This window comes from Netta rufina (genome assembly GCF_964035555.1).
Source record: "Netta rufina genome assembly, chromosome: Z".
Lineage (NCBI taxonomy): Eukaryota > Metazoa > Chordata > Aves > Anseriformes > Anatidae > Netta > Netta rufina.
Genome location: NC_140126.1, coordinates 73,044,820 through 73,066,288, shown reverse-complemented (window position 1 = coordinate 73,066,288; position 21,469 = coordinate 73,044,820). Strand labels below are relative to the sequence as shown.

The 21,469-nt window shown below is 37.6% G+C and overlaps 1 protein-coding gene across 1 annotated transcript in view; it reads right to left on the bottom strand.

Moving 5' to 3' along the window:
• VCAN (versican) overlaps positions 1 to 21,469 on the bottom strand; it is a gene marked incomplete at its 5' end in the record, with an annotated part of 106,031 nt that overhangs the window by 17,822 nt on the left and 66,740 nt on the right. The window contains 4 exons of the mRNA XM_084305214.1: positions 400 to 482; positions 1,430 to 1,588; positions 8,849 to 8,962; positions 11,216 to 11,329. Coding sequence (XP_084161340.1) covers positions 400 to 482; positions 1,430 to 1,588; positions 8,849 to 8,962; positions 11,216 to 11,329 — 470 coding nt within the window. The remainder of the gene's footprint in view (positions 1 to 399; positions 483 to 1,429; positions 1,589 to 8,848; positions 8,963 to 11,215; positions 11,330 to 21,469) is intronic.

Below are 21,469 nucleotides of genomic sequence, written 5' to 3'. Positions count from 1 at the left end.
GAAAGGCTTCTTCATGCACTCAAATAGACAAGGGCTCATATGCCATATCTTCATCTGAAAAAATGCATTCTGCTCTATATATGTAAGGAATCTTCTTAGAGATGAAAAACAAAACCGTCTGCAGCAGTGACCCCTAAGTAATAGTCTCAGACTTTCTGAGCTTTTCTCTTTGGAAACATTAGGAGATCCCACATATAAAATAATAAGAACTAAAATTAAGATTTTAGAACTACATCACAAATGGAAATTATCCTGAAACAAGACAGTATCCTGGCTGTTTGCTTGGATGCATATTTAGTGACTGCATGTTTTCATGCAGCTTCCCTCAGTTCTGATGGGAAATTGATAAGACAGAGCAAAAAGAAAGGAGTGGATGATTTAATTTCAGAGGCATCTTACCAGTGGGCTACCATCAGTCCAGCGGAAGTCACGCTCAAACATTTTGTCATTGAGGCCAATCCACTGGTAGTCATGCCCAATACCTAATGGGAAAGGAAACAGAAGGATATTTTTATTAACTTTCCCATAAATGGGAGAGATTTCATCAAAGAAAAGAAAAAGAATTTGCACAGAATGAATCAGACATCCTGTTCTTAAGATTCTTCTACTCCCTGTGCAAACAACTATTTACAGGCTGTTTTTCAGCATTTTTATTTTAATTTGGATGTCTATAAAAATGGAGATTCTTATCTAACTGTTTTAAACAACCATGCCTACTACTGACTGCATTCCCCCCAAAGAAAACAGATGAGTTTCCTATCTGGGCACACATCAGAAAAAAAGAAAAAAAAAAAAAAGAAAAAAAGAAAAAAAAAAGAAAAAAAAAAGAAAAAAAAAAGAAAAAAAAAAGAGAAAGAAAGAGAGAGAGAGAGAAAGAGAGAAAAAGAGAGAGAAAGAGAGAAAGAGAGAAAGAAAGAGAGAAAGAGAGAAAGAGAGAAAGAGAGAAAGAGAGAAAGAGAGAGAAAAAGAAAGGAAAAAAAAAAGACAAATATTTTAATTTACAGTATTTTTTCAAGTTTTGTCTAGGCTGTGACTGAGGTCAAGATTTTGCAGCATTAACTCATAGGAGCTATTCTTTTATACATGCCTACTAACATGATGGCCTGGCCATTTTTGCCATGTGAACAAAAGATCTAAAGCTACCAGAAAAAAATGTTTAATTAATTTTCTATATCAAAACCATAGGACTAGTTCACGTTCCCCCAAAATGAAACATTTTCTATGTAACAAGTCATAACTTAATAGAGATTAAGGATCTTGCACTTAAAGACAAAGTGACAACCAAGAAAACAAAGTGCATCTTTGCATCTCTATATTCTAAAAGTATATTTTAACACGGAGATGTAAAAGTTTAGTGAACGGCCAATATGATCCTCTCTCTGAATCCTCAGTGCCTGTGCTTGCTTAGAGAGATGACAACAGTACGTACGGTTCACAAAGATCTGCTCCTCGTGGGACAAGATGCTCGTCAGGTGGGCTCCCTGCAGACGGCATTCCCTTTCAGCTGTGTCCCATGTGCGCCGGTGGGCAAAGTATTTGTAGCACTGTCCTTGGAACTTGTGCCAGCCGTAATCACAGGTCTCCGTGTCTGTGACAAATAAACAAACCGTGTTTCTGATAATGGGCATGGAACATGGACATGTTTCACATGGATGGACTCTGTAGAACAAAAGGTTGAAGAAGATGCCCAAAACTCGTTAAGTATCTTGAGTTTTAATTACATTTTCATGTTGTTCTGTTTACCCAGTTTTGGTGTAAACTGCAAGTATATTATTTATGTAAGCGGTATAACTGTACTTGGCAGCTTTGTGATCTTCTACTGTTTAAATTATGCTGTTCCCAGTCAATCTCATAGGGATATTTTTACTCCATCACTCAGGGTGAATGAAATGACTTTATGTTAGACTGTCATTAGTCTACATTTCATCTAAATTTTCTGAGTCTGTAAGCAGGGATTAAATTTTTCACTTATAAGGGGGAGTAGTTCTTTGAATGACTGCACTGAATTACCTTGGTTTGAAAGAAACTGATAACGGAAAATAATCGTGTAGGAATGTGCTTGTTATTGTTCAGTCCAGACACAAAGCTGCAGTATTATCCTTCTGAATTTACCCCTCCAAATCCTCCTCCAAAACCCATCTTCCATGATAAACTATAATTTAATAAACTCTAGGCATCAGTTTCTAAAGAAGGCTACAAAGCTGAAATACAATGTAATGAAATGCACATTGTCTGTGCTTGTACAAGGGATTGTGCTGATAAGAATACATAATAGACAGAAGTTCATATCAGCCAGTATTTCTTTTCAACTAAAAAGATATAGAGATATAAATGTGAGCCTTGGAAGAGTAACAATCTGTGGATTTGACGTTAATTATTTCATCAAGGTTAGGCAGCTGCAAAGAGAATAGATGGCAAGAAGCAAGGTTCTCATCCCAAGTCTCTTTCTGCACCAGCACTGTAGAAATGAATCATAGGCAAAAATCAGTGTTAGTAAGATGGACAATAACGAATATGATGCCTGAGTGTGCCTGAGCTGTGCTCAATGACAAGAACCTGTCATTAAGAAATGAGAGTTCTGGGGAGGAATGGGAAAAACAAACAAACAAACAAACAAACAAAAACTACAGAAAACTCAGACTGTTTTGATTTACTGTGTATGAAATGGCACCATAAAGGACACCTCAGCACAAGGTTGTGGCATGTTCTGACTACAGCTGGTTCCAGCAATCTCAGCACATGCTGAGACCCTGACGGGCCTCTGTTGCAGGGTCCTAAAGAACAGAAACAAAAGCTTGGCTTTTTTTTTTTTTTTTTTTTTCCCCTACAAACAAGAATTTGCCACTTCCCACAAGATTTTGTGTCAATGCCAAAACAAAACTTTGTCTCAAAGGAACCATCTTGCCTTTCCAGAAGTATATGTACTTTCTGGGTGTGAATTAGATCATGTATTTTCAATAAATAAATATATCTAATAGTTAATAAGATGCTCTGGCCTAAGAGGCTCTCTTTATGTTAGTAAAGGGAAATGCCAAACATAGAATATGCCAATGACATATGACTGCAAATTCCTTAACTATGATATTTTTCAGGTCAGAGCAGCTACCAGCTGAGAGGCAGTTCTGGAAAATAAATAATTCATAACACAAGGCTGATTCTTAACTCAGAGCAGAGAGATGCCATTCACATATCCTGAAGCATGGAAGTGTCAATTTTTTTGGAAGTCTGGTTGCTTTTTTAAATCTCCTGAGATAAAAAAATAGACTTCACATACATATGAATAGATATGTGCAAACATATCACTTCAGAGGCTTACCAGAATTTCTCTGTCAGCTCCTGGCAACATTAATAACACAGCAGTTATTGTCTTAGGAGTCTAGTATCAAAATCCTTTTTTAAAAGTTGTCAGTACAGACATAAATGTACTGAATATGATGGCATAATGAGTTTACACTGGTCATCTCTCTTCTATTTTCAACAAGTTAAGCTGCAGAAAACTGCTTGTGCTTTGAGTAATCCCAGCTATGAAAAAAATGACTTTAATTTATACTAGCAGCTTGTTAGTTTTTGATGTTTTCCCTCTTTGCATTCTGTACGAGGTGCAGGCTGCTGATACAGCTTTAATCTCTGGGACCTAGGCCATTTTAAAGTTTAGTCTGCCTTTGGCTCCCTTGAACATTTGTTTAACCACACAATGCTGACTAACAGTGATGTGTCCTCTGAAAAGGCACTTAAGTTTTTATTATTCATCTTGTTCAGGGACCACCTCGTCCCACAGGAAAGAAGTCAGATAATAACAATCAGTATTGCATGCTGAGAACATCATAGCTGGAGAGCAGATCCAGGCTATGCTAAGTTAGCTTTGCCTGCCTCTGCAGGGAGGGGCTTCAGGACTTGAAAGAAGGTCTGATGAAGGGCTGAATGGGAAGCAAAGCTGCTTGAAAATAGCAAAGCCCAATGACTGGGTCCAAAGAATGAGATGTAATGGCCCGAGTATGAACCGTCAGCACCAGAATTCTTCCTCATAAGGCAGAGGATGCCAAACTGCAACATACGTACTCAGAGTTGATATGCACGCACCCATGGTGCACATACAACTCTTCCCTCCTATCCAAAACAACACGGACTTTTTTTTTCTTTTTTTTTTTTTCCAAGAGGAAAATATTAAATAACTTCTTCAGCACTTGTTTGTAGACCAAAACTACCAAAGAGAAGAAGACAGGGCTCAAGTCTGTAAAATAAATAGGATTTTTAAAAGAGGAAGGGAGAATTTATTTTTTTGAAAGGAAAGAGTCAAAGGAAGAGTGGAAAAGGAAGAAAGGGAGAATCATGAGGCCAGAGGACAACAAATGTGAACCAGGCAAATAAAAATGTGGGGACTGATTCAACTCTGTTGCAGAGAACTGAAAGAAATGCTGATTTACCCTGACTTTGTGTGTGCGCAAGGACATGTATACATGCATATACTTTTATACACACACATATATATACAGACACACACATGTATTAATGCATACGTATCTTAATGCATTAATACAAATGAAAGAGAGACACAAAGGTAAAGGTAAGTGCTCCATATGGATATAGGTTTTTAATGCCTTTTAATGCCTTTCTTGAACCAGTAAAATCTAATTGCAGGTGGCTGTAAACTTTCTGACTGAATCACCTGTGAGAACAGAGTAGGTGTGAGGACTTACGGAATACAATACTCCATGTTCACTGTAGACTTATCCTGGGAGGTAGTCACAGCTTTCTGTAACCTTATTCCAGAATGTGACAGAAAGACTGAAAACACTACGTGCCATATTTATATTGTCTGACTAAGTTTTAAGATTTATTACAACTTACAGGCTTTTTCAGTGATGTGTGCAAGGAGTTAACTTACACAACTTCTGTTCTTTATAACTGCAATTGTGTATGTGTAACAACTCTAGACTGCATTCAAAAAAAAAAGAAGAAAAAAAAAATCACTTTAGATTTAATACATAGGCAGGTATTGCTTTTTCAACAGCTGCAATATGCTGCTGACAGTAGGGCCCTTGTCTTTAAATACATTTCATACGAGGCTTAAAGCAAACAAAGACAGAAAAAGAGGTGCTAGAACGTAAGGAGAGTCCTGCTCAGCTGTGGATTTTATCCGTGACTGTCTGTCTTCAGGTAATGAACAAACGCCTGAGGCCCATTAGCCCACACATCTTGAGGAGGAACCAAATCTCTGGTAAATATTCAAAACAGTCCTTCCTCAGCTGAAAGACATCAGCTAGAGACCATCTGTTTTCAGAAAGCGTCCTTGCACTTAGCCCTTCTCAAACACTTCCATTCCAAGCTACCAAGCTCTGGGAACAAAGTGAATCAAATGAGATAGAAGCCATCACAAGCATTTAAACAAAGAACTTGGGATATAAAAATAAAATAAAATAAAATGAAATAAAATAAAATAAAATATAAAATAAAATAAAATAAAATAAAATAAAATAAAATAAAATAAAATAAAATAATAAAATAAAATAGGTTTCGCATGACAAAAAGAAAAAAAAAGTTTTGTTTTCAGAACCTGGAAGACAGAGCAGCCATCTATGTTATGCCAAGGAGGCATGTCTATTAACAAACGTGTACCAGCTTAGCACACAGGCCCAGGCATGCAGCTGCATTTGGTAAGCTGGCTTGGTGAGGTGTGTCTGTAGGGATCCTGCAGTGGAGAAAGCTAGACTTTGAGTTTAAAAGGCAAACACCGCTCCTTGAAAGCAGGTAGACAACTGTTAGAATAGCAAGGGGAGGGGACCGGGGGGGGGGGGGGGGGGGTGGGGGAGGAGGTGGGGGGAAAGAAAAGGGAACTCCAACCAGCCATGGAAGGAAAATGAAGACAGAAAGATGTGCTCATCTACCCAGCTCTGACCTCACTCAATGGGATGCTGAAAGCTCTCCAAAGGGCTTTCCACAGAGGCATGCCAATGAAATGACCACTGGATCTCCTGGGATAAGACTCATACCAAGGCCTGCAGTCACCTTTCCAAAAACCTTTTCTGGGTATTTCAGCATATAAGAAGTGACATGCAAATGTCACTAAGTGGCAAGCATCTGTGCTTTGAAAAGATACACGTGATGGGCAAAAGAGGGTATTTTCTAACAGAGGTCCTCTGCTCCCCTTTGATCTAGTCTGAATCAGAAGCAATGCTGGCTTGCTCACCTACCAATCTAGTTTAGAAAGGAAACACCCTTGGTTGCTCTATTTCTAACATTAGACAACTTTAGCTCTCTTTAGGAAGAAGTTCCCGGGCTCAGATTGTCTGCTGAACTGCTTCCACCTGGCAAGAAAAATGTCTGTCAGGGAGCCAATTACAGCTCAGTGATTCTCAGAATTGATTTACTTCACCCTAGGTTAGATCACCCTGAAGGCTTCTTGACTCCCACCACCTGTTGGAGCTTCCTGACATGCAGCCACACTGTCCCCATGTCACATCTCCTCTTAACTCTAATACTATGCTAGATGTCAGCCAAAGATCTCTTATTCTATAAAAGTCTCACGGGGACATTTTGGTAAAATTCTGAACTCTACTTTTTTTTTTTTTTTTCCACACCAGTGTCTTGAGACTGGAGTGTAGTGAAATTGTCTGCTATGTTCTGAGTTTCATTTTCAGAGGCAACATGCATTCACTGCTTCCATTCACTTCCATAATATTTTGAAAACTCAGCAACATGTCTAAAAAAGCCCTTCAACTTTTTTTTTTTTTTTTTTCTGAGGCTCTCTAAAATAAATAGTATATACTGGAGGGAAAAAAAAAAAAAAAAAAGAGAGAAGGTAATGAAATATAATCTTGGTGTGCTCAACTCCACCTTTCCTGTGGCACTGAGGTACACGTTCTGTCGTTCTGGCTGGTCTTTAAATCTAGTGAGGTCAGGACTGGTGCCTTGAAATAAAGCCTGCTTGCGAGACAACTGTGTCTGAGTTGCCAACACAATTTTATTTTGTCTGGTGGAGTGGAAATTTGGCACTAACACTTTTACCAAGTCCCAAACCACTGCAGGACTTTAAGTGGAGGAAATTTAAATTCCAAAGCTGAGTGAACAGGGCTCTGGTTCTGATTGACAAACTAGGAAATGTTCCCATTAACCACCTAAAATGCACTCTCAGGTTGGTCATAAAAAGCAGCTTAAAGCTACCACAGTACTCAGAGCCACTCACTGCTACGGATTTGCTGAAATGACAGGGAGGAGGAGGGGAATGAGAACATTTATTTCTTTTGTTGTGAAAACACTGTCAACTTGTAATTTTGGAGAGCAGATTCAGAAACTCCTTTCAAATCACAAGGCTAGGCAAACTACTGAAAAAATTAAACAGTGAAAAATGCTGGAGCCAGTCAGCTTTGAGAGGGTTCTACTCTAACAAACAAACCTCTATAGGTTGAGCTGGAAGAGTTTTCAAACTGCCTTTCACTCATTAAAGGTGAAAAACAAACCTGAAAATAGGCAGTATTCATTAAACAAATCCAAAGGTCCAGTTCATTCACCTGTAAATGAAACCACTCAGCTGAAGAAAAAGAGAAAGAAGGATATTTTTATAAGCTTTAGAAAGTACGCTTTAAAGTACCCTTTCTTTTTTTTTTTTCCATGGAAACGCCTTCATTAATTTTAGTGACAGAACAGATTTTGCTACCCTTTCCCCCCTCCTACAAGCACATATTAAGTAAGCATCTTGCAGAGTAAATATTTCTATTAAATACAGCAGGATTTCTTGCAGACACTGCAAATAACAGTTACAGGAACCTGGATGTTTAATCTAGTTTCAATTGCCTGGTTTAGAAGATCTTTTAAAACATCCCTGTAATTGTGATCCTGCACCTACTTGCCCTAAAACAGAGCAAAGCAACCTAGAATAGTGTGGGATGATGATGTCAAGGTTATGGTGCCCTGTGAAAGGACATATAATCTGGCATATTCAGTAGACTATTTCTACTTTCCAGTGACACCTGTTGGAAGAGATGTGTTCTGATGTGTCTTTCGCACTGTATAGATTTTTTAAAGAGAGATGCTCAGTCCAACAGTAACTCTTTCCACTCATTATCCCATAAGCATCACTAGTGATGAAAGGACCTGGTTATGTGTCTTCGTAGTAGTCTGCAAGGCAATATGAACAGGCTTTGTTTGCCTTGGCGCCACCTGAAAGCTGTATGGCTGTAGTTACTCTGACACGGAGACTGCCTGATATATCTGTTAATATTCAGTACGGCAATAGTATGAGTTTTGGTCAGTTTAGCATGTGGCTAGTGTTTGCTCTCATTCAACTGCAAAGATGGTGCAGATGCAACCTTAAACAAAAACTCTTGAGCCACAAATCATTGAAGTCTACCATACTCAAATTTTATTGAGACTAAAAATTGTAATGTCTTCTCGTCACTAGCTACTTGCCACAGTTTTTAAGAGTTTCTTCAATCCCCCCTCTTCTAGAGGAGGCTTTGCTTAGCTACTCCAGAAGAGTACTGAAATGAAAGCAGATAGGTATATAAAGTTGGAAGAGTCTTAGCTGGCTGGTGGTATGATTCTTCTCTCAAAAAGAAGTTTTTAGGTTCCTTCACTGATTGGAAAAACAAACAAGTAATCAAAACCACAAAAAGACAAAACAAAACAGGTACACCCCACTGCTCATGATGAAGAGTAACTCTGTGATGTAACAATGCAAAAGAACAAGAGGCGAAAGGAAGAAAGGATAAACTTCATGGTCTAACAAAATAAATGTACATAAGCATGAATTCAGGTTCTTTTACTCGAGTTAGACCTGAAAGAGTTAATCGTATTTTCATGGCTACGCGTCTGTGACCTAGGTCACCCTGGATTTTAAAGTACACCTTACCTTGCTCACAAAGAGCACCTATATAGCTTGGCAGACAGAGGCAAGTAAAGGTGTTGAGGCCATCTATACATGTGGCTCCATTGCGGCATGGGTTAGACTGGCATTCATCAATATCTACAAGATAAAGATAAAAGTGTTTTTATAATGCACCCGCCTCCCAGAACGGAAATGTTCTTCAGCCTTGCTCATAATCATTACTAGGACCAGTTCAATCCAGAAGAATGAAGTATTGCAAAAGATCCAAGACAGCAGTTTTATTTGTATGATAGCTAATTTCGCTCTGCACAACTTTCCTTTCTCTTCACCCAAAATCAAGCAGTGTTCTCCTCAGGATATGTGACTTTAATGATCCACAATTTTATATCCTGCACTCTGACTCCTGAGTTAATTTCTAAAATCCAGATCTTCAGCCCCACATTGTGCAACTGAGAAAGAAGTCTTGCTGTGCAGTATGCAGTATTTTATCTTATTAGTAGAGAATTTGACTTGAATGTGTGATCATGGCATGAAAAAATCTCATCAAATACTGGAGACTCAAATATCTTCAAATATTTCATGTTAGAAATTTCATATCATCAGAAAGACTGTTAATTTCAGACTTCAAAGCTGGGTGTCCTAGATTCTTATTATTTTGTAATTTCTTCTTTGTCTCATTTCTTCCTTATCTAATCTTAGCAAAACAAGGGTAAACCATCATAAAGATAATTTCACTGAACGTGCAGTCAGATAGCAACATTCACAGCCATGCACAGGTTACTCCTGAGTCAATGGCTCCATATTAAACAAATGACTTCTCTCTCCCCTACTCATCTGGCTTCTTGTTTTCAATTGGATGACCAGTCCATTTACCATAAATACTATGTGGATGTATTTGCACAGGCTATAAACAAGTATGTCCTTTTATAAGAACAAACTGTGTTTCTAATGAAGATTTCGCAAACATCTTAGTCAAAGCCAAGCTGTTGTTAGTCATTGGCTATCAAAAAATTAAAAGAAGAATTAAATATGTATCTACAAACCAATAGTTGTGAAATCCTAGCAATGATCACTGCATTAGGTATTTTATTTGCTGTAATCATTTGGATAGCTCTCATTGACTTTTTGTATTTCATATGTAGAATATTCTGAAATACATGTATAGAAATGCTGAGGTTTACTTTCTCAAGCACCACCAAACATATTTTTAAATGGTAACTGGCAGTGGAGAGTCCCATTCCAAATTACTAATAAAATGGTAAAACTTCTACAGGGTAAGAAGTTGCCAGATTATTCTTTTATGATCTGAAGGAAGAAAGAAAATTATTCTCTCTGATCTCTGGATTGTAAATAGTGGATGCCACATTTCTTGACAAAGAAGATCTAAGATGAAACATTTAAGATGTGACATCTATCTCTAACAACCCACTAGAGAAATACTGGATTTATCAATAAGCCCTAAGTAAGCAGAGAAAAACACTAGCTAATTGTTTTTTTAACCATAATAATCCTTTCTTGTAGAAGACAAATAAAACCATGGTAGCCCTGATGATTATCCTATATTAATATCAACCTTTGGGTGGATTGAATTTTTCCTCCCTAGATGCACTGATGAGTGGAACTCATTTAAGCAATACTGCATCTATTTTTTTCTTTCAAATTCAGCAAGTGACTGTGTAATAGACAACCCCCTAAAATTGATCAGGGAATTAAAATGAAAATTAAAAAAAAAAAAAAGACTAAAACAGTTTTACACAAAACAGCCAAATAGCCAGTTTCATCATACATTGACTTGTTTGTTTGGAAAGAAAAGCTGGTCACCCTGAACTGTACTGGTCAGTCTCTTGAAACCAACATTCATAGCAGGGAATGCCAAATGTCTTAGGCAGCATGAGGAGGTCCTCAGCTGGAAGAGTTACCAAAATACTAATTTGTACTGAAGATGTATCTGACTGTGGTCATATTTGCAATTTTCTTGGAAAAATATCAGCAGGCATTCAGTGTTCAGCCTCCTTGCTATGTTTGGGACTAGGCTATTTTAACACCCTTACAAATAATTACAGAAAGATTTTAAGGAATTATCCCAAATAATAACGTAGATGTATTCTTATTTGATATATTTATGAATTTAGTGTTAACTTGTCTAGGACACGCAGTTAATTTAAATACTTCTCTTATATTTGTATGTGCACCTGTTTGTACAGTTTATGGACAGAAAGAAAAATGGTTAATAGACATTCTTCAGTCCATAAGTAAGGCTTTACTGTAGAATTTATTAAAATGTCTGTCTTCTTCAACCTCAAAAAAAAAAAATTTGCAAATCTTGTGTATGGAAATTTTATACTTCAATTAATCTGTAGACAATCCAGTACTAAGATGGCATCACCTTACCTAATTCACACTGCTCGCCATTGAAACCTGGCAAACATGTACAGATGTAAAATGAACCACGTGGGTAGCAGGTACCACTATTAAGGCAGGGATTGCTTTTGCATGGATCTTGTCCTGTTAAGTAGAAAAAGAAAGTTTACTCTGTAGCCTCAATGAGCTGATATCTTTTTAAATTTTTGGAAAAAGAAATCTGTCTTCATTTCTGCATTGATGTTTCAGGGTTTACTGTTGTTACAGAAACTATAATAGCAAAATAGAATATTAGGAATAAGATAGTTTTGTAAAACAGTAAAGCTTATTTTGAGGCATCACTATTTCCAACTTTTAAAATAACATGGCACTTACTATGAACCAGCATAAATAATTTTCAGAATTACTACATTTTTATAGCAATTTGTATTATATTTGGCAGTCACAATATTATACTGAGGATTTAGTTTGCATGACATGACAATTAATTATAGCTGAAATCAGTTAAACATAAGCAAAATGAATGGAAAATGCTTCTGCTTTTTTTTTGAACAGGGTTAGTTTATGTGGAATGATTGGGTACACAGAACATGCATCTCTTTAAAATACTGTCTGTCTGCTGACATTTCATTTCATTATATTCAGTCTATTATATTCAGCCTACAAATTCTTATTTCTTTGAAAGGATGTTTTCACAGATGCACATTTCTCACTTGTCTTTCCTTAAAATACATTTCAAGAATACAAATAAAGGTACCGAATACATATGTAACTGAATTAAACATTAAGATAAAACTTACCTGCAGTGAAATCCTCATTTTTTATGGGAGTTATCATTTGAATAGCTTTTTCTTGCAGAGCTTTGATGCCTTCTAGTGATGTTTATTTCAACTGAGTTTACATACCTGGGTATTTGTAATTGATTTAATCCCTAAGAGCAATCATTCGCATAAACAAAAATTCACTACATAACCATTTCTAGGTATCCACTTCTCAGAGTTAGAGGAAAATCATGAAGATAGTCCCTCTGGGACACATGAAGAAAGTCCTAGCTTTAAAAACTTACAAAATGGGTAAGAGACTTTTGTAACCTAAGTTGACCCAGAGACATGAGAAAAGTTTATATTTTTGGTTATATTTTCCCAAAATACTTTGGCTATTCTTTATGAAATAAAAGATAAGATCTATTTTACCCTTTTAATCTAGAAATTAAAGAACTAGTCTTCTTAAAGTACCAAGTACCCCATCAAGTCATTGGAAGGAAGTAGGTTCAGTTGAAAGCCTCTAGGAGAAAATCCTGCCGACATGAATCCAGGCGTGTAAGTGGACAGGATCTTGCTTTGGAGGTTTTCAGAATATCTCATCTCCACAAAACATGGTCCTTGTTTTAGGACTGCCTCACTGCAAGTCCAAAATGAAGGGCTGTATTAAGTACCTAACCATGTTTATTGCATGTTTGTCTTCCTACAGACTGCTTATTTTCCTGCTATGTAATATGTTATAAAACAATTCTAACTGTTTAGCAGCTGCGTAAGTACTATTGTCATGCCAACACAGAATAGCTATCAGATAAAATAATTATATCTATCTCCATTGAAAACTGGAAAAAATAAGTTATTACATCTGAATTCTTTACCACAATGAGTGTTACCTTCCTGTCTTTTAGAACTTGCTGGTCACCTCAAATCTGATCCAGAGCTCCACGATGCAAACACTCAGAAAAAAACCACTGAGCATGAGTTTCAGTCCCCCCATCCTTCATTTTGTCACAGTAGGGTTTACAATCATGCCGATTTCAAAGCTTGAGGATCATGAGTTTTGTTGTATTTCACACGATGCTTGTCATACCTCTTATCAGAGTTAAGACATACATTTACATGTATCAAAACAAACAAATATGACAGTGATCGTATGTAGAAGTTACCTGGTATTTGCACTGCTGTGCCTTCAACCGAACCCACACTCGTGCCAATCAGGAAATCTGATCCATTAGTGACTTCCGGAAGGGAAAATGATGAAGTTACAAGTTCAAGAGTGTTTAGCTCCTCAGAACTTGTTGTTGATTGCTTATTTGGATAAGGATTTTTTCCAGGGGCTGTATTGTTTGTTGCAATGTTAGAAGACATTGTTGTGATCTCCTCTCGACCAAGCAAAGCTGATTGTGGTTCTATGCTTCTATCCAAAGGTTGTGAAGACAAAGTTAGCATTGTAACTGCTTCCTGTTCAGGTTTGAATAACCCACCTTCTACACTGTTAGGTGAATCTGAAACAGGTGTGGAAAGAAGCCATGGGATCTCCCTCTCTGTACTCCTGTCACCTTCTTGACTAGGGTTCTTTGCTCTCTCTGAAGAGGATTCAACTTTTATGGTGCTAACATTTGGAACATCTGTGCTTGCTCTTTCTCCAAAATTCAGAAAAGCAGTAGGGAAGGTATGTATTGATGAAGAATCTCCAGAAACAGTAGTTTCTTCCTCAGCAACCAGATCAGTTACAGAAGAATCTGTCTCCTCTGACCTGTCTGTTATGAGTTTATTAAAGTGAGGAGTACTTTCAGTAGTTGGACTTTCTGATTCAGGCTTAGGAGAAAACTCTAGCAGAGAAGCCTCTGTTGTATCTAGAAGGTCTGTAGTGGGTGGTTTATAAGTTGCTGCAATAACAGAACTAAGCTCTTTGAAAGTTCCTTCTGATGAGTGACCAGACTCGGTGCCCTTTGACGATGATGTACTTGGAACGATCACCTCAGGATACTCAGACACTCCATTAACTAACTGAACAGTTACTGAGGATTTAGTTTGAGGTTCAGAATAAAGGCTCACTGAATCTCTTTCTTCATACTCTGCCAATGCTGATTTTGTTTGTATATATACTGTAGGATGCTTTTCATCATTGCTGCTAGATGACACAGTTGTGTGTTGGGAAGGACTCTGTGTGGTGACAATACTTACATCAAGCGTGCCAGTTTTCAAAGCCTTTTCAGTCTCTATAGTTAAATCTGGTGTAAGGGGAGGAACCTCAGGCTTCTTATCATCCAGTTCTTCTTGGCCCATTCCAGAAAAACCAGAAACAGACATTGTTTCACTCTGATCTGCTATGACTCGGTTGTTTGCTGAAGTATTCAGCTCATATGTGTCTTCTGTTGTGCTTGTCATCAGAACATGTTTAGTCTCAAATTCAGATTCTTTAGACTCATGAGGCACATGAGGGCTTACCAATGAGGGTACTGTTGGAAGGAAAATTCCCATCTCATAAAGGCCAGTGGTGGTGAGAGTTTCTGTTGCAAACTTCACAGTATTCCCTGAACCTAAATCCTTGTCATCCAATTTTGGTCTGTGCCCAGATGTTACTGATTCACTACTTAGCTGGGTGGAAGTAGTCAAAGAATGACTATCACCAGTTCCAAGTGAATTTTCTTTGATTACAGAAAAATTAGGTGTTGAATCATATTTATCCACGTCAGCTTTCATGCTGTCATCACTGCCATATGTTGACTGTATGGCAGGATTGGGCATTGTCTGCACACTTATAATATCTTCTGGCATTGATTTGGAGTGGTCCATGTCTATAATAGTTGTTTCTTCTGATGGGATTTCAAGTCGTTCTTCAATTAGTGTAATATCACCATAAACAGAAACATTCAATATAACATTTCTTTTATCATCAACCATTGGAATAATTTTCTCATATATGCCAGTATCACTTGTTAGTTCTTCTGATGTAATTGTCTTCGGTTCAGCAGCAGTTTGATTTGCCACAATCTCTTCTTCTTCTGTAAAAAGGGATACTAATCCTGTAATCACAGTCTGTGATCCATCTGTCGGTGCCTCTGTTGTCATAACTTCAGAATAAACTTCTCCAGGAACACTAGGTGAAGCAGTTAGTTCGACTTTTGTCCGAGGAGGTATCGACAAATGAGTAAATGTGACATGGGGAAATGAATCTGAAACACCAACCCAGCCAGATCCCTCTCCAGAGCTTTCAGGTAATAACCTGCTTGGCATTTTTGTTGCTGAGGTTGCAAGTGATTCTTCTGTTTCAAGATTAGGAGTTCCACTCAGTATTACAGAAACGGGAGTTATGACATCTTCAGTCATCAAATGTGAAGTTTCCTCACGAGACACAACTTTAGAAGTAGCTGTTGGCCTGTCTGTTTCATTTTCTCCCCTCCTATGGTTCATTTCCTTATTGTGAGGTTCTTCAGTAACAACAAAATAATGTGTCATCTCCTTGCCTTCAGAGCTGAAGTTCTTGAAACTGTCTTCAGCTAAAGCTGGGGAACTGGTGATCATCGAGTCTGCAGTTCCTGACAGCAGCTCTTCTGCAGAACTTGTAATTCCTTCGTTAACTTCAGCATACCTTTCAGCGCTTCCTCTTTCAAAGTCTTGTGTCTTGTCAGTTGAAAGGTTGGGTCCTACATTTGCAGGATGAAAAGGCAGAGGACTTGCAGTACTTGTGATTTCTTTGACAGCCAATGGCACTACAGAAGGAATAACAGTAAACTCATCTCCTGATCCTTGTCCTGAAAATAACGCATCACCAATGAGATCATTATTTGGTAGTTTTTGTTCTTTAGTTGTCAGGAGTGATATGGCAGTATCTCCTGTAGGAAAAATACTTTGCACCAACTCCTCTTTTTCCTCTGTAACTGTAATTGGAGAGCTTACATATTTCCTTTCAATTGTTACAGACTCAGTTACTCTGTCATTATTAAATAGGAAAAATATTTTTTCACCAGACTCAGTTTCTACTTTCTTTTCTTCTGAGTATGGTCTGACAGTGGGAACATTTAAAAACTCCAGATGTTCATGGTTAACCTGCGTACTTCTGAAGAATGGATCTTCAGTTGTTTCTGCAGAAGATTCTATCACTTTGGGGGAAACTTCCCATAGTTTATCTTCCTTTGAACGAGTATCTTCTGACAAAGGAAACTTCGTAGTAAAAGCTCTCACTGTCAGTTCATCAACTGTTTTCTCTTCCATTTTTATGTCAGTTACAGTTCCCATCGTAGTTACTTCATGTTCAGCACTCGTGACTGGCTCATTAGGTTCAGTAGTGAAGGCATGATCCACAGATGACGTGGTGACAACACTTCTGCCATATTCCTCTTGTGATTCTTGTTTCCTTGTGGGTGAAACTACTGTTTTTGTAAATGATTCAGTGAAAGTTTCTGCTTCTCCAGAACCCTGATCAATAAATGGGATATGATCTCCAATTACTTTTTCATTAGGTCCATTAGACATTAGTTCTGTAGTGCTGCTGTCACCTCTGAATTCTTCTCCAGAGCCAGGCTCAATCAGGAGAATTTTGCCCAAAGAGCCAGTTGAAGAACTATCTTTTCCATTTCTGCTTTCTGTAGATTCAGCTATTGCTTTTATATTTCCAGTACTGTGTGTCACCATGATGTCAAGAGGGCTGTTATTAACCACTGATTCTGGTGATGATGTGACTTCAGCTGTTTCTAAATCCTTTGCTTTAACTCCTGGTGCAACATGAAGTGTTTTATCTTCTCCAGAAGCATGACTAGATTTTATTTCAGAAGGAGCTCTTGGTTCTACTTCCTCTGTTAGTTCTCCTGGATTTCCTGTACTAAACACAGTCTGAGGCATCTGACTTTCTACTCCAGACTCCATTGTCAAGCCATCTGACCCAGTACTTGAAATTGATCTTGCTGATTCACCTGTTCCCACGTGTTCTTCATATTCTGCTGTTGCATTCTCCAATGAAACATCTGTGATGTAAATTTTTCCTTCATGCTTTTCTGTTTGCATTTCAGTGACAGACCTTGATGGAACTGAACTCAAAGTAGCAGACTCAATGATAATATCTATGTCTCCAGAACCTGCATCAGTAAATGGGGAGCCAGTACTTACCACTTCTCTTGTGGGACTCCCTGATAAAAAGTCTGCTGGTTCTTCAGCTGATCCTTCATTGATAAAAAGCTTCTTCTCTCTCAAGAAAGGAACACTGGTAACCTTTTTGATTTCAGAATGCATGGTACCTGTTACTGGTACTGTTTCTCTGAGTGGGATGGGTTCCTGACTTGCAGTTCTGACTTCATCAGTAGTGCTTCCAAGTTCATTCAATTCTGATTTTCCCTCTGCAATAGCGGCTGAATTTTCCTGACTTGAATAAACTGCAGTCTGTATTTCTTTTTCTACCTCAATTTTATTTTCAGTTGGAACTGAGTTGCCAACTACTTGTTCTGTAATAAGCTTAGACAGAGAATTGGTGGGAACAGTTGCTTCAGAACTTTGATCAAAAGTAGAATAAAGATTGCTTGTTCCTCCAGGCAAAGCAGAGGTGAGTCCTGAAATGGTTACAGAAATTTCTGTGGGCACTACAGTGCCAGAACCTAAAGAAATGTCTTGCATTGGAAGTGTTTCTGTTATTGCCATTTCTGTTGTCATGGCTGAAGTTATAGCAGCATCCTCTTCTACATCCCCAGAACCTTCTAGAACTATAAACGAAGATGCGCTTAACTCAGGCTTTGCTGTCTGACTTGTTTCTTCCAGAAGGCTTTCAAAAGGGTAATTTGCATCAAGTTTAATAGTTGATTTATAATAATTTCCTGGAGCAGAAGTTCCCTCTTCCGGAATAAAGCCTTTCAAAGCTGTGCTGACAGTAGCAGTATCAAAACCAACATCAAGACCAGCAGTTACAGCAGAACTTTCCATGGTAAATGCATTGGGAAAAGAAGTTGTACCAGAAACTTTCTCATCATCTTCCTGTCTTGACATTGCCACAATTTCTGTGAATGCAGAACTAGACAAATCAGATTCAGTGGAGCCATCGCCAGAAGATTCGCTAGTAATCAAAAGCAAGTTTTTTACAGTTTTAGTAGAGCTCTCCTCAGTTCCGTGCCATGTTACGCTCTCCTTATTTTTTTGTGGTGACTGCTCATATACAGAAGTAATCTCTACTGATTTGTCTGTTGTGGCAGTTTCAGACTCACCACTATACACTGGTTCTAACATTGCAACATCTGCTGTCGGTTGTGTAACTTCGAACGCCCCTATTACTTCCCCAGCTTTGCTTGGTTGCATTGTACCAGAAGCTTCAGTTTCAGGTATTATGAAGGTGTTTGTTTCATTGATTTGTGAAAAGGTTACATTTTTGGAATGTGCAACACTTTCAATTTGGTCACTTCTCGCTTCCTCAGCTTTTGTGCTTTTAGGTGCACTTGTCACCTGTTGCTTTCCATTGATGAACTGCAAAGCTGGAGGAGTTGTAACATCAGTAGTATTTTCACAGTCTTCCTCCTCTTCAAATTCTATAAAGTTTGGAAAGAAAGGATCCAATATTATATATTCAGATGAATCCTGCACAGAGTCTGAAGTACAGGGTTCAGTCTGAGTTGATTCTGCATCAATGTGGGGTTCATCTATTGCATGAGGAAGCATGTGGCGACTGAACAGATCCAAAAGTTCATTCACCGGATGATCTGCAAGAAAAAAAGAGCTTTTCATAATCCCTAAGTAACAGTGAGGGTCGTGCATTATAGTAGACACATGAAGTATAACCAATCTATAGGAGAAAAAAAATATTCAAAAAGAAACATAGCAAATTCAGTATATTCTTCCATTAACAGTAAGTTAAATGCTCTCCCAGTGTTTTAATTTCTAGTTGAAGGTCCTGTGTATTGAATACATTGCTTATGTAATGCTGTTCATTACTGTAGGTATTCCCAAACCCATGCCACAGCCAACTTCTCCCGTGCCACATAGCAGAGACAAGATGAAACCAGTTTTTTAGACCAAAAGACTGTGGTTCCAACCTACAGCAACTACTTATACACGTTTGTGATGCTAGCTAGCCTTCACCAAAAATTGAGCTTAGATGAAACTAAGCAAAGTGAAGTCTAAAGCAAAATAGAACATAGAGGACATGTCTCTGTAGCTCCATTTATCCTCGTGATAGAGTAATTCAAATTACTAGTGACATCATTAAAAAAAAAAAAAAAAAAAAAAAAAAAAAAAAAAAAAGCTTTATTCTTTCCACTTCAAACCTTGTGCAGTAAATGAAGTCTTACTTATCAAAGAAGTCTAAATTATTTAACAGATAAAAAGTAAACCAGACTCAAAAATCAGTCACCAGTCAGACAGTATTATGAGTAAAGTCCAGCCATTTTTTTCTGCTTATTACTCACTTTAAATTATTCACACACTCCCACAGACTGCAGACCTCTAATTTTTTTCTCTAGCTAGTAAACCAGATAAAGAAGAAGAACGACGGTCTAAGTAGACAATGTTTTAGCTATGGAAGCCCTTATGTATTCATCTAAGATTTATGATCACAAAGTCCACAGACACTTTAAAAATGCACCTTCTCAGAACAAATGTTACATCAAACCTTCTTTTCTAGACAATAGACACTGTTCTCATTAAACACATACAAACACCAGACTCAGAAAAATATAAATATATCAGGCTCTGATTGATACAACACTTGTCTGGCTGATTTGAATCTGGAAACTTTGTACTAAATTCTTATTCCATGAACAAATCTTGCTGGTTCTATCTTTAAAATCATTTTGTCCAAAGTGAAATTATTTTTTGTTGTTGTAAACTGGCATAACCAATACACCTCTATTTACATGTACCAGTAGAGAAGAACATACAGGACTCTTAGAGTCTCACAGCCTTATCAGTGATGGATGCTTCTCAGAGAACACTTTCAGGTGTTCTGGCATACCAAGTGAATGACAGAGCAAAATTTCGAAGTAAATCTAATCTAAATGTATGAACACTATTTAACCTCTAGAACTATTGAGCCCTCAGAGACAGAGTAATCAGGTGATCATTCTGGAAAAGAATGTATTAAATCATATTAAACTGGTGCACAGCACAGCACTGTGAAAGGCTTGTGATTCCTGTCTTGAGTATTTTGTGCACACAAATTGACTGCAGCTTGGGTCTTGAAAAGGTCATTGCAGCTCTATGGAGAATTAATGTTCTAATATCTCACCCCTTGTTTACTGCTAAACTTATGAAGTATTACTGAGTCTTCATTTCCACTAAAAGATTCAGTTTGTACAGCACTAAGTTCAGGGCTCCCAGAGCAAAGAAAAAATGTTGTCTTGTACCTACCTGTCTGCTGCCCAGCTACTCACTATTGCATCATTGAAGCCTAGTGTTTACTTTGTGCTATGAAAACTCTGTTAGATGACTACAGAATTAAACACCTCCTCTCTCCCCAGCATGTGCTTGTAGGGAGTTGTTTTATGCAATGCTTATAATGAGAGAATTTCTCCCTGTTCCTTCCTCCAGTGGTTTTGAAATATTTACACACACTGCCTGCTACCACAGGAAAGTACAGCTTCTGCATCCATTTGTTTGAGTTTTCCCAGATCTACCTTTCAAATTTTATTCACACAGAAAAGCAGGATTTTTGCTATTTGTCCAAGATGACATGGAGATGCATGTCTGCAACTAAGTAATACAGTCACATTCAAAACCCACAAATTTCAGCAAAGAGCAATACTAGTCACTATAACAAGGAATCATATTTTCATAAAAAGTAGAAGCTCCCATCAGCACAGAATTGTACACTTTCTTTTCAGAATAGACAATGCAACAAATACACAAGAACTCAATAAATGAAAAAGGGAAAAGGGAACCACACTAAATGTACAGAACCAGAGAGCTACATAGGAAGATGTGCACAGACAAGAAAGATGGCTTGTACTGTGTACACAGCTTAAGAAGGAATATGTATAAGTTTAAGAAGGAATGTGTATAAATAACCTGGTATATAGGCTAGCCTGGCATAAGCATTGATTATGACTTCATGTACAGCTGTTAGGATTGTGTGCACAAAGCATGTAACATCCTTTTGCACAGAACCATACATATTTTAAAAAAAAATCTGGATGGGACAGGATAGGTTGTAATAGGGTACCATGACTAACAAGTTCTGACCAGTGTATTATTTTTGTAGCAGTGCACACCTGGGAGCCCTAAAATTATTAGCTCATGCTAAATCATTTATGGTAGGTAATAAATTTAATGAACAACATCTGTTCCAAGTTCACCTAGAAGATATATACAAATTCTTACATACACAAAGATCTCTATCAGACATTATTTTTACTTTGTTAGCTTTTTCAAGATCTCACATGCCACAGAGATCCACATAAAAGAACCCTAGCTATGGTATGATATTCCAATAGTAAACTTTCAGGAGGCTCTTTCATCAAATACTAAGTATTTTTTTTTCTTTTTTTTTTTCTTTTTTTTTCCTTTCAAGAACAAAATCACCAGCTTTTAAGAAAACAGAAAAGAATTCAAC